The sequence below is a fragment of the Lathamus discolor genome, chromosome 21 (assembly GCF_037157495.1).
Source record: "Lathamus discolor isolate bLatDis1 chromosome 21, bLatDis1.hap1, whole genome shotgun sequence".
In the NCBI taxonomy this organism is placed as follows: Eukaryota; Metazoa; Chordata; class Aves; order Psittaciformes; family Psittacidae; genus Lathamus; species Lathamus discolor.
This window is the reverse complement of record NC_088904.1, coordinates 722,786-737,204: the sequence shown is the minus strand read 5'-3', so window position 1 is coordinate 737,204 and position 14,419 is coordinate 722,786. Positions and strand designations below refer to the sequence as shown.

The 14,419-nt window shown below is 43.8% G+C and overlaps 1 protein-coding gene across 2 annotated transcripts in view; it reads right to left on the bottom strand.

Moving 5' to 3' along the window:
• KDM4B (lysine demethylase 4B) overlaps positions 1-14,419 on the bottom strand; it is a 78,173-nt gene that overhangs the window by 45,953 nt on the left and 17,801 nt on the right. For both annotated transcript variants that reach the window (XM_065699604.1, XM_065699605.1), the window contains exon 6: positions 318-367. In XM_065699604.1, the coding sequence (XP_065555676.1) occupies positions 318-367 (50 nt within the window). The remainder of the gene's footprint in view (positions 1-317; positions 368-14,419) is intronic.

Below are 14,419 nucleotides of genomic sequence, written 5' to 3'. Positions count from 1 at the left end.
AAACAAGTGCAGGATTCTCCCCTGCCATGCTTTGGGTTCCACCAAGAACATGCCCGTGTGTTGGTCTAAACACAGGAGGAAGGTACAAGTCCAAACACTATGAAGGTGCTGAGGCGCTGGCACAGGGTGCCGAGAGAAGCTGTGGCTGCCCCATCCCTGGCAGTGCTCAAGGCCAGGTTGGACACAGGGGCTTGGGGCAAGCTGCTCCAGTGGAAGGGGTCCCTGCTTGTGACAGGGGGGTGAAACTGGATGAGCTTTAAGGTCCTTTACAACCCAAACCAGGCTGGGATTCTGTGATTCTCTGAAGCAAAGCTCACCTTTTGCCAGGCGTTCCAATCTCTTGCCGTGCTCCGGAGGTATGGCATACCTGGGAGAGAGTTGACACAGAAGAAAATCATCACTAATGTAAAAACAGCGAAAGAAAACAAAGGCTGGAAACAAGTGTGGTCAGAACTTGTAGCACAGCACGTTCGCAAATAATGGCTGGAAATAACACCACGATTTCCTAAGGCTGGAAGGTATCAGTCACACGTAACACACAGAAGAAGGCCCGTATTTCACTCAAAGTCCTCAGACAGGTTATGTGATGTGTGTCATTTTCCTTTATGTTCCCCAACAGCACCACAGGAGTTCACAAGGTAGAAGAAAACACTGAGAAGACAAAGGGATGACACAGCACTAGACAAAAGAGAAACAAATCAGTACAGGGAAGAGCAGCCACGGTTTCTGCTGGAAAGATTCCTGCAAAACAAAACCTGTGATACAGATTAACACACAACTAACTTCAGATGGACTGGAAGGGTGTGAAGGAGGGATGTGTTCATTGCTGTAGCTACAAGACCAGGTTGGACAGGGCTCCGAGCAAGCTGCTCTAGTGGAAGATGTCCCTGTCCGTGTCAGGGACTGGAGCTGGATGAGCTTTAAGGTCTCTTCCAACTCAAACCAGGCCGGGATTCTGGGACACATTTAACACGATGACACGTTCTAATGTCAATGGCATTCTCTAAGTTACTGTTCACACACTGCATCAAATCAAACGTGGTGCTTGTAGCACCTCTTGTAACAGAGTTTTGAGAATTTACATTTTCCTCACTGACATTTATTGCCAGCTATAACTTTGCTTCAATGTGAATAATAAAACACCCATTATTTTTGTTATTTCCAATAAAGACATCAAAACCCTCACGGCTCATTAGAACAGGCTGCAAACAGGATATTGGAGTAGGTGACCACACAGGTGAACAGTATTGCTCGACTTACGACAAATCTCTCAAAACAGATAGAAGCCCTATCCTGTACTGCTTTTGCACAAAACCCAAGCTTACCTGTTGTGCTCTGCCAGGTTAGGAAGGATAACAAAGGACAGAAATCATACATAGGATGCTTCAAGATTTAGACATTAAGCCGATTTCAACTGATGGCTTAAATGAAATCGAAGGGAAAACACTATGTAGCACCTAATCTTGTAAAATAATAAATACAGCAACAGTCTCCCAACATCCTCTGACCAAAGTTTGACAGTGCCTTAAACTGCGTAATTATCAAACAATTCAATTTCATCTGTCTGGGACAAAGCTCAGAGCCTTCCTCTTACAAAGCCCATTCATCACTTACATAAATGTGATAAAACTAATCCCGATCCAAAGCTTCTTTGTAGGATTAGCGTCCCTTAAAACAGGGAAATGAGACATTCCATTCCTTCTGGGAAAAGTGCTGAAGGATTGGGAAAGGACTCATTTATGGCTCCAAGGCTGCAGATGATTAATGTAATATCCCCAGTCTACAATGCAACCTTCACTTCATTAGTGCCTGTAATTGGGAGTTGTAAAGATAAGATTAATTAAATCTTGAGGATGTTCAAAGTTTAATACATTGGAACATGGTTATTGTGTTATCTGAGACTGCAGCCTGCAAAAAGCCAAGCTGAGCTTTGGAGAACAGTCCACAGAGAGAAAAGAAAAAGGACTTGTTTGGATAGAAACCAGCAAGGAAGGAGGAATTCCAGCTTTTTTAGAAGAACTCTATTTAATAATACACAAATCAGAACGCCCTACCACAGAACAGCCTCTTGGTAACAGCTGGCTCCAGGTTTAGAAATTAACTTCTCTTTGGGCCAGTCTTTGGGCCTCTGTCCTTCTGCATTTATTCTTGGGAATTCAAAATATCAACTGCAGAAGAGAATTCAAAGTAGGTCAAATTCTGCTTTAAGTTACACTCACAGATCTGACTGATTTACATAGAGATAGGCAATAAAGGAAGACTTTGGGCTGCTATTTAAAACCAGCAAGAGCAACAGAAGGCTCCTGCAAGTATGGCACAGATAGAGCTCACTCAATCTAGACATGAAATGATTGATTACAAGGTACAAGAACAATGGAGGTGACATGGAAAGATTAAAAACTGCTGCAATCAAAGAAGTGCTGTTATTGAGCATTATCAGCATCCACCAAGGGCTGGCTTTTGTGCACAACCTTATGGTGCCATCCTCCTGCTTTTACCATGAAAAACTGCCAGGCACTTGTTGGGGACAAACCTCCTTGGCAGAGGGAACTGACAAAATGCTGTCATCCGGTAGGATTTGTTACCACCCCTCCTGCACCCACAGGCTGGGGCTCAGCTAACAGCAAAATGGCTTTAATTCCAGAGCCAAGTGACAAGATGCTGCCTGGTAAAGCACATCCATTCATTTTCTTTTCTACATGCATGAGTGGGAATACTTTTCAGGTGGGGTTTTTCCAACCTGGACTATATGGACTATAAAGTCTCCACGGACCTCTCAGACTAAGAACTGAGAGAAGCCGGTTCATGATATCCCTCCGCCTGGGCAAGCCTGAATTAGGCACAGAGCAGGACCAGCTGCACCCCAGCTTCCAACAGACACTTCTTTTAAACCACAGCAAAGACAGAGCAAGGAGTTTCCACTGCCCTCAAGCTCAACTAAAGGTAAGTGAATGTGGCAGCATCAGTATTTTAACAGCCCTTCTTAATAACCATCTTTTAATAGACTGCTGCTGCGTCAGAGCAAACATCTGCAACAGCCAAGAGAACACACAACGCTGCTGAAAATACTCATCATCCTCGAGTGCAGAATCTGTCCCTCCTGGCTCAGCCTGGCTCCCCAGTAAAAGAGAAGTCAATCTAGTGTTAAACCGGCAACAGGCTTAAGATCTATCAAACTTGAAAGCAACTGGGCTTGCAAACAAACCAAGACACCAGTGTCTTAAGTATGGAGTTCCAAGGGCCAGCCTTGCAGTGGCTGACCAAGACAAAGGGCTGAGCTTAAGCTGAAAACCTGCTGCTCAGCGATTTGTCACATTAGGCATGAATAATGGCTTGCTGCTTTGCCAGGGAACACAAGATTTACAGAACAGGGAAGAAACGAATCTCAAGTTATAGGTGTATGACTCAAATGTCATCTTCCCCCGAAGCCAACAATCTCAAAGTAATATCCTGATCCTTTTAAATTACCTTTTGCTACTCCTTCTACAAAAACAAGAGCAGTTCCCTGAAATGAATTAATATAGAACTTGCTGTTCTATGTGAGAAGACTTTCAGCTTCCCCACTTGTTTCACAAAAGCCATTCCCAGCATTTCTGATCTCTACTCCTGTATCGTTTGCTGAGTTCCTGAGCAAAACTGATTGTAATTCCCAGACATCAGGGTCATGGTATTTGCCCTAAAGCAACAAATGCATTGGCCAATCACCTCCCAAGAGTGGTAACTTTTGTTAACACGACTTGAACTGGACAGTCCCCTTTTTATCCTTAACATAAAAGCAAGATCCTTCCTATCTGCCATAAAGGATGTCATTAATAGTGTAATTTTCTTGGTGTTTTGTTTATTCCCCTGGAATCAGGCTTGATGGATGCAGATAATTATCAGACTATAAAAGCCAGCAAATGTGCTATTTTCTATCGCTCTAAATCATCAAACAAATAAAGTGTGAAACAGCATTTCTGAATACAATTTTCCCCTCTAATGGGTTAGAATTATTATCAGGAACAATGAAAATAAATAAGCAAATGTCTTGTGAGTTAAGAATGTAACGAGTGTGTCAGTGAGAAAGAGCAGACAGACCATCCTGGGATCCAAGGACTAGTTCCGAAGTCACCCAGGGATAACAGAACAGGGAATTCACTACAGCAGCAACTTCCAGCATCAGATGCTCTTAAGGGACTTTCCAGTCAAACTCTGATTCTTTCCTCACTGCAGCTTCTTCAATTCAATGATTTCTTCTTCTCCACCACTGAAAGCTGAAAGTTAAACACCTTCTCCACACCAAAGGCAATCCTCAGCCTGCTCATGCCCTCTCTGCTGGTGTCTTCCTGTTTAAGAGGGACTGTTCTCACCTGAAGCTTTGGCAGAGGACCTGGCCATCCTGCCCCTTAGCTTAGCCTCTGCCAAAAGCCGAGGCACCAACTCAGAGCAATTAAGCAGTCCTTAGATTAGGAAATCTCGCGCACCCATTCTCTACCAGAGACTGGCCTCCATGGGCAGGAGGGTTCAATCATAAGGCCTTGGAAATGTCACTTCAGTGCAATCCACAGGAGAAGGTAAGAAAGTTAATTTCACAGTGTCTGCACAAGGTCTGGCCAAACAGGCCCCACACAGTTTAACATGCTCTAATTACTGGAATAAGGAACAGAAACCAAGAGAACAGCATATTTTAAATGTCTAAGACCATGTGTCAAGCTGGAGGTTAGTTATGTGTCTTCAAAGCAGATTTAGTTGTGTCAAGAATACCGACCCCTTGAAGATTCAAATGCCAACCTACTCTCGTACATGACAGGCAGAATAAAAAGCTATTATTTCACTCTCTGCAAGACAAAGTGGGTCCATAAATGCATAATCTGAACCCTGATCTTCAACATCTTTAGCCCCCACAACAGCAGAAATGCCTCCAAAGAAAGCCCCTTAGTCTATCAAGAATATATTTATCACCCAATAGAAGCTGTTAAGAACCATCATTGCAGAGAGCGTGGTCCCTCATTTGCAAAGTTCATATCCTGTTTCTAAGGCCTAATTTCTCTACCAGGTAAAACTCTTAGAACATGACATCTCCTCACAGTGTCAAATAAAAGCTCAGAGCAACAAAAGTAGTTTTTTCCACACTGTTTTTAAGCTGGTTTGCAGGCAGTATGAACAAAAAAAGGCATTTCAACAAGAATAGATTGGTCCTTGGCAGATACTGCTGTCACCTCCCTCCCTTTCATGGTCACTTCTCTCTTCCTCCCTGTTTAACCTCCCTTGATCTGTGTCTCCCTCCCAGTTTGTTAAAAGACAGAAATTAACTCCCTTTCTTCTTCTCCTCATCAATATCTGAGGTTATCCCAGGGTGAATTTGCTGTAAGTATTCAATTTCCCTCCTCAAGATCACTATTTGGAACGGAAAAATCTCTGGCCTCTCTTGTCTGTCCCCTTCTTTTGTGGCTCCTTTACATCCAGAACGCAAACACATGCTCTGGAGATAAGATCACACATGGATCAGAGAGCTCCTTGTTCCTAGGAAAGAACCTTTATCGAGTGTCTGCAGTTTTATCTTTAATGGATCATTTCACAGGACAATGGATGATGGAATTCAGTATCTTTAACCAGCAGTGTCAATGATTTCAAATAATGACATTTTTATTGAAATACACATAGCGAGAAAGATAAACACAGAGGCTGGGGAGTATCTGCTCAAAAAGCCATACTAAGGAGTAAATAGGTAATGACAGAACAAGATTACAGCCACTCAAAGCACCAAATCAACCTGTCCTCTAAAGCTTGGGGAAAAATGAGCTCTGCAGGCAGCTGCTTCAATACAATCCTTTGAGAACCAGCACAGGAAGAAAATCAGGACCAAACCTGCCCAGAGAGGGCCTGGCTCACAGGGAGCATTCCCAGCGCTTGGACCACAGGGCCTATTTCACTGGGTAAGATCTCTTTTCTGTGCTGCCTGGTTGTCAACCCCATTGCCAAGCACAACATGAAGAACCAACAAGCAGGATTGCTGCTAACAGAACAGTAAAGTAAGATGAGGAATTTCCTTCCTCCCTTAAGAAACTACAGTTTGTGCAATTGCAAACTCTCCATCTGCCTTCCAGTGACAATGGGCAGAATTCTCTCGGGTTACTCTGGCGTTGGGATCAAAATCCTTATGGATTGACTGTTGGAAGATCAGACTCAAACTTAACCCATGCCAATGACACACTGCTAAAAGACTCTTTAACCCTTAAAGTTGCCATGGGCTAGAAACAGTATTAACTATATGAGTTTAAGAGGTACACATGAAGTCGTAACTACAAGATTTGCACAAAACCACTGAACACTTGGCTGCTTTCCTAGGGGCTCACTAACCCAAACCTCAGTGATGACAGAAAGGAGATTTTTCCAGAACTCTAATGCAATTTTTAAATACTATTTTAAAGCAGAGAGCTTAATATGAACAACCATCTGCTCCTGGAAACGGTACCCATGTACCAGTCCAGTTAGCTTCATCGCAACAAATGCCAGGCACAAAGCACACAATTACAAATCACACTGGAGTGACTCTCCTTCCACCCATACAAATAAAGCCATAGTCTGCTTCTGCATGCAGTGAATGAGCAGCATGAAGGAGGCATTTTGCTAAGAAAAGGTGTTTGGGGAAAAACATTATGAAATCATTTATTCATTCACTTTGGCCAAGAAGATAATTACTACACAATTCAACACAGATGAATGACTACAATATTCATCCCCTTGCCATTCTCTAGTATTTGTTTTGAAGAACCTGTTCACATCAGATTTATTTCCCCAAACTGGCACCATTAATTCCTGCTTGCTTTTTGTAGTGGATACTGTAGAAAACTAAATCCAAGTGAAGATCAGGCTTCAAAGACCTTATATTACCTCACTGCAACTCAAGCAATAAGGAGAAAGAAGGTAACCAGGGGAGATCACAGATGTTCCTGCCTTGTACCAACTGGCCTCCTTCACAGTGCAGAGGCACAGCCACGCTCCTGCTCGCTGCTTTTGGAAAAACCTTACGGATAATTGCTTACAGGAGAACAAAAGGAATCTCCTTGCTATCAAGGAAAGGTATTTTGGATTAGGAACCCCCTTAAACTGGAGGTGCAATGCCACTGCAATGACAATGCACTGACACTCTTCTTGAGGAAAAACAAATTCCAAAGGGTTAATGCTCCTCACCCACACAGCTGCACTGTTTCAAGCTACAGCTACTACTTTGAAGCTATTCTTGTTAGCATCAAAGCCAGAAGTGTTTCAGCTAAGACCTGATGAAGATCAGTGGCACAGTGTGTAAAGTTTCCTTTATTTCTTCTACTTGATCTCCTTTGTCATGTTGATTGGCCAGTGAGAAATGAAGTGGATGGAAACCTCAGAACATTAACTAGTTAACAACTGCATGGCACTCAGACTATGCAGGATGCAGAGTGCTATTTAAGTACTGTCATTCCTATAGGCTTCTGTTATTTTAAACTCCACTTGTACTGCACTTGGCATCACCCAATGTCAATTTTCTGCGCTGAGTAAAGAAAAAAAAATCCCTGCTGATTTCTGCCAAAGCATTGACAAAATGTGAATAAAGACAAAGCTCTGCAGCACCACTGGTGCTTCCTTCTGGTGCTTCCAGCCCCTGCTTTCAGTGCCATGCCAAGGCAGAATCTGCAAGCTCATTCTCCCCCAGGGCCCAAGTCAGATCAGGCTGAAAGAGTGATATGAAGCATGGAAGCACATCTCCCTCCCATCTTGTCTCAGTGGCAGAGTGCACTGTTCAAAAGCCTCAGTTATTAAAACCAATCTGTGATCCTGTCAGACTTCCACAGATCTTCATTTCAAATCAGGCCTGAGCTTTGAGCAGACACTTTCAAAACACACGAATGAGTTGCAGCAAGAGCCTTCTTGGATCAAAGACGTGCTTCTCTCAATCCAGCCTGGGACCACTGAGCTGTGATGAATTATTAGTGCTGGCGGAAACAGCAGTGCATGCATTAAACACTGTCAGTGGAGTAGGAGCCCACTTGAAGACACTGCTGTGCAAAGGAGGATGTGATCACACAGCAGCGTTACCACCTCCCAAGATCATTATGGAGAGCTACAAAGCACAGATCAGAAGGATCTCCACTTCACTGAGTCAGGTACCACAAGTCACAGGTGAACCCCAACCTCCAAGAGTTTATCGTTTCAGCAAACTAACTAAACAGGCCCATCAAGATGGACATAAAATGCATGACTGAAACTAAAATGGCACTGAAGTATGGCCTAATACCATGCCCCTTGCCGTGGATTTGGACCAGAAACAGAAAGAGGACTCTGAAGGAAGAAGCACGTACACAGCACAGAGCTGAGTGAAAAGAGGAAGGAGACCAAATGGGTATGAGCATCCAGCTGGCTGCTGAGCTAATTTCATCTCTTTTCTTAGAGCCACAGTCCCTGCTCAGTCCCCATCAGTCCAAGAGTTTGGCTTAATCTTCCTGGCATTTCCTCTCAATGTTCGATGGGGTTGAAGGAAGACAGACAACATGAATCCTACCTCCCCAGAACACTGTGCCTCCTCTGCATCACAAAAAAATACCTTTCCATAATCTGTCTACAACAGCATAATAAAACACAACAACAATCTATTAAAAAGAAAAACCTCCACTATTCCAATTGCAAGCACCTGATGGGGAAGATAATCCACACAACACAGGTCAGAGCTCCTTCAGCCTCTGTACAGTGTGCTGACCCCTGGGATTGAGAGAGCAGCCTGGCACCTAGCGCTGTTCCCTTCCCCACCAGATTTCCACCATCCTTCACCCACAGCACCACCTCCAGGAGGTACAGCCCAGCTCAGACCCCAGGGCAGCCTCGCCTGAGCATTAGCAGTAGAGTGGTTTGTATTGATTAACTAATGACTGCGGTGCATGAAGCCGAAAGGCTGTATTAATAACTCACTGCTGCACTGCTCTCATTTAGCAGGGAATTACAGGGGGATGCAACTCTGCATCTCAATATATCACTCCTTTCATGAACCTCTGAGCGAATCAACATGCACATGGATTCTCAATGCAGAAAGCCTGCTCCAAAGCAGCTTTCACCTATAACAGTTTTGGAAGGGGTAGGAGAGTGAAAAGCTGTTCTGCCTGGCCATGCTTTCTCTCTCCCTTTCATTTTATTTCTTTTAATGGGTATCACTGTTCCTTCCTCTATCCCTTTTATCATCAGAAAAGGGGTTTGTTTTGCCAAAGCTGCCCAAGAGCAAATGGTGTTGCAGTTAATCTATAAATCAACCATCACCATAAATTCTCCTCTTTCCCCATCCAAAGCTGCAGGGCTGTAAAACAGATTACATGGGATAGCAGAAGCAGGAAGGAAATTTGTGAGCTGCAAGGAGCCCATCATAGCCCAATGGCCTTCCCCTGCCCCTCCTTTCTCCCCTACTCCACCCCAACAAGCCTATAAATCTCTACTGCCAGAGTGGAACACACAAACAGCAAATGTGTGCACTCATTTAAGAGCAAAACTACCTCACTCACATTTCACATGGAAGGCTGATGCAGACTTTGGGCATCGAGGGAGGAAAGGCTGCAAAATCTTCTTTTGAATTCCCTAATGCCAAGAAACAGGAAAAGTAAAACTTGGCGGGGGGAGATGAGGAAGGGAATTAACCATATGAAGCAAAACAAAAAGTCAGTGTAACTAATTCAGAGTCCTCAGCCCCCTCAAGGGCAAAACAGCTCTGTGATTCCAGCTAACCTCGCTTTAAGGAACTTACAGGATCTCCAGGGTGCAAGGGTTACCGAGATCCCAATAATCAACACTTTCAGTCACATCTGATCAGTTCAAGCACCCTGTGCAATGGCCCCCTGAGGGAATGGAATAGAAGGCAGTAAATGACACAAAGGCCAAGTGTCCTTCTCCCCTGCTGCCATACAATTCAGTATCAACCATTAAGCCCATCTGCTTTAAATGAGATGACACCCAGCTCCCAGCAAACTGCAACGTATGTGAGAGTGTGTCAAAGCAGAGGGATGGTTCAGAATACCATGCTGGGGAAGTGCGGGTAAGGAAGACAAGCTGGAAGAGTTAAGCTCCAGGATGGTATCAGGTCATTTTCTTTCTCCAAGATAGTTTTCCAGGAATTAACATTTTCTATCCTTGGGGAGAAGAGAGGACAAGGTTTCTGAGACAACTGCAATGCTCCCTAAGACAGCAATGACAACTGAAATCAGCAGCAAGATCCTCAGCACTTCAGATCTGCTGCTGCTTTGGTGTATGCTTGTAGCCAAGAATAAAGAGGGCTCCTTTTACAACCTTCTCCCAGGGGAACAATCACATCTTCCTTTCAATCTCCCCATCCTAACACTGGTAGAAAATGGGAGATTTCCCTAGTCTCCATCAATAACAGATACAACGAGTTTCTTAACTGCAGATGTGACAAGCAAGTCCTCCCAAGGACTTGTGTTCCTTGATTCCTACAGACAGACTTACCCTACCCCTGGAGGAAAGTAAGCAGAAATTCCATAGTACTTCAACCAACAAAGCCTTCCAGGAACGCTGGGGACTTTCAAATAAGCAGTCTTAAGACTTTCACTAGACAGAAGTACAGAAGTGCTTTCTCAACACCTAACTGTAGCTCTGACCACTGCTTTCACCTAATCACACCATTTTAAAATGCCTTTGGTAATTTGTCCTTAATTCCACATAAACTGCCGTTCTGGCATAGAGCACACTTTGTGATAGCAAAGGCAAACAGATTAGGCATGATCCACTTTCAGCAAGGGAATGTTTTGGAGAGAAGACCATGTAACTTAAAAGCCAAAGCTGGCTCCCTGCTTTAATTAAAGGGGATTAAACATCCATCATGATAAGGAAACAGGGACATTTCATAAAAATCAATTACTGTCCCCAGTGTCACTCTGGTTTCACACCTGCAGCTTCTGAACCAGTACAGTGTGAGAGCCCATTAGTACTTACAGAAGGTACATTAAATATTGTTGCTATACAGCAAGATCAGCCACAAAATACCTTCTTACCCAGTCAGGTGTTACGGTGTTGACAAAACAAGATAGAGACGTTCCACCTCCAAAGTACATCCATCACATTCCCATTAGTGAGATATAACGTTTCCTTCAGCACTTCCTTCCCACAGGAAGCCCCTCAGGTGGGTATTGCACATGTTGATAGAGATGAAACAAAGCGATGGCGGGGTATTGCAGGGTTTAAAAATACACTTCGGAAACTGCAAGGGCTGAGACACACACGCTCCTCAATAAAATGCCATAATAACCATGAAGTATGAGGCTTGGCATTCAGTTTTGTTGCTTCTGTCATTATAAAAATCTTCTCTTAGCATCGTTTGACAATATGCTCTATTTTAGCTCTCGGCATACGAACGTATAAGGTAATTATACATAATATGTATAATTGATACAGTAAAAGCTCCTACCACAAGAGGTTTAATATAGGGCTGCAAAATGAAATACATTCAAAGTTTGGAAAAAACAAAGACTGTGAAAAGGTTGTAATTAAACTACTAATGGGAGAGGGGCATTCTTTTGTCATTTGGGAAACAAGCAAGCAGGAGCCTCAAGCTGGCAGCTCCCTGCCTGAGCAGCCCAACACCGAGTTACACAACAGCTTTGATGCAAAGGGCCCACACCTCCCGCGTGACCTCTCCAGCCTGTCAGGCTGATTTGCCAGTTCAAACCAACAGCAGTGTGGCTACAACATGGACCAGCTGCATACGTGTGAGCAACAGCACATCAGAAAAGCTGTGCATCTTTGATGCAAGGCAAGTGTGACCTGGAAGGGGTAGTGTGGGTATCTGTGCAGCAGCAATCATTGTGGCTAAAGAAAGACATGTAACAGTGCTCATTCTTCTTAGTACAAGGAAGAACTTCAGAAATAAATGCAATGCAATCTGCAGACAGCGAGAAATCATTTAATGAGACTTACATCACTCCCTTTCCTCTGCCTCATCACTGGATGATCCTTTACTGCTCAAGTACCTCACTTAGTGCTGAACACTGCTTTTAACCTGCATCCCCCAGTGACACAGCTCTGTGTAGACAGCTCACACTGCTGCAGCCTGTTCTACTCTGCTTATAGAAAGAAACAGTGCAAGAAAGTGTTGGCAGCAGGACTTCTCTGCAGTGACAGCAACACATTAATCAAGGAGCCGTATGACCAAGCAAATGCTCCTTAGGCTGTACAAAGAAGCCATCTTCAGATGTTTGTTTTAATGGTAATCCCAGTCCCCAAAGCACATGCTGTGTAAGAGCCGTAACCCAGAATTTCAAAGATAGAAATGAAAGGCACATATGAAATCCTATGTCAGTAATTATCCTCCCTGACTCATGAGACAGATTCCTTTCTCAGCTTATCTTTGTCCACTGAGATGGCTTCTCATGGTCCAAACACATCCCGCAGACCTCCCCAAGAAGGTACTGCACCTCTTCCACAGCAAATGAACATGAAACTCTTGTAGAACCCACTCAGCAACCTCCATCGGCCAAACTCCCTTCTCACCTTGCCTTCACAAGGAAGCAGAGCTGGTGGCTTCTCATCACTCCTACAGGCTACCCACAAAGCAAGGCTTGGGATGCACAGCCTGGGTTAAAGTAGCCTCAGATAACTTATGAGACACATGAAGAGGAGTTATGGCTTTTAGCAGACAATTTTAAGCAGAATACTACACAGCCCTTGGTTTCACTACATAAATATCTTTGACAGCCAAACAATAACTCTGCCTCCTATTTTAGAGCTCAGCCCAAAGTGGTAGACTTTGTAACTCTCCACACTCCTGCTATCCCCTGAGGTGCTTCTCAGATGATCACTGTTAGAGTCAAAGAGACTATAAAAAGGATGAAGAAAGCTGGGAAATTTCCACAGAGATGGTGCCAGAAAACCAGATCATTTTAGCCATCCTTGGGTAAAGCCAGGCTGCACCACTGGAATTTCATCACTGAAGTCCAAGAGCTCCCCCAGCTGAGCTCTGCCATGACTGCAACCACAACCAGAAGACAGGCGATTGCCCAGGTACCTGGAAAGTTCCAGATCTGCTCCAAGGGGTATTCAGCTTTACTCCTCAGAAGCCACTGAAGAGCTTAAGAACTCGTTAACAGAAGCTGTCATAGTGAAGAACATGGAAGAAATGACTTGGGCAAGTGGCATACTCTTGCCTTATGCTTAAGGGAACAGCAGAGAGGCTTGCCAAACCAGCAGCAGCATCCTGTCACAATATATTTAGGTTTGTGTTATACACTGTCATCTGTATAATAAGAACACTCAATTGAAAGGGAAAATGTTTTGCCCAAAACATGATCTGTCCTCAAAATCCTCATCTTCCCCCAACTGTGTAAGGTTTATAGAGCTAGTTACTATAAAAGGACTACACAAACACAGTACAGCTGGATAAAAACCCTCCCTGGGGAAAAAGTACTTACCAAATAGTATAGCAAACCCAAACCAAAGCAGGTGCAGAGCATGTTCCTGCTTTGAGTTTTAACCACCAACACAGGAGCTCCTTTACAAGATGATTTTATGATTTCTATTCTAACTATGAGCAGTAGCACCTGAACTCTTCTTTGGTTTGTTTCTTTACTATGCAAGCCATATTTCCCATGGAAACAACAGCAAACATAAGGAAAAACCACTGTTTAGTAAAGACAAGGCAACAGTTTCATGCACTGAGTTTGAGTATCATCTTTATGATACACACAGTATGTGGATATCCACACATACCAAGCAAGAGCATGAAGTTCCTAAGATGCATGCAAGAAGAAAACCAGTTTAGGTGAGGTATAAATCCAAAATGAAGTATGCATGAATTACCTGTTCTCCAACTTCTGCTCACAGTGTGAGTTTGTGAAATAGCCATTACTTTCATGCTGGGATCAGCTTCTCTTCTCAAGCTGATCTATTCTTATTTCTACTTTTTGAAAGCAATAATCCCCTATTCTGAGTTCAGAACAAAAAGCAAGCAGAAGACAGATGAGGCAGGACTGATTAAGAGGCAGGTATGAAAAGAGCAGTTGGACACAGCCACAATGGCATGACCTTCCCAAAAGCCTCAGGTCAGTTCCTCATACAACTCTTAAAGCAGCCAACCCCTGTGTTCTGAAACCACCACATCAAAGATGACACTGGCACTGCTGCTGGTCACCAGGGCGAAGGAGAGGATGTGCTTCTTGTGTGCTAGTGGCACCATCTACTGGAGATGGGGACTGAATAAAACCGGGTTTCAATGAACCACTTCTGAAAATGAAGGGAAAAACAGAGTACCTAAAGCAAGAGCGTGGCACATTCTATTCCTACTCCAGAGATGTTTCTTGAGCTCAAGCGCGTTTAACAGACATATCATAAGAGATTCTGCAAAATCCTTGTGCATCTGCTTGAAAGAGGGAGACTGAGATTCAGATCTACTGGGGAAACAGATTTTCTTTCTGCT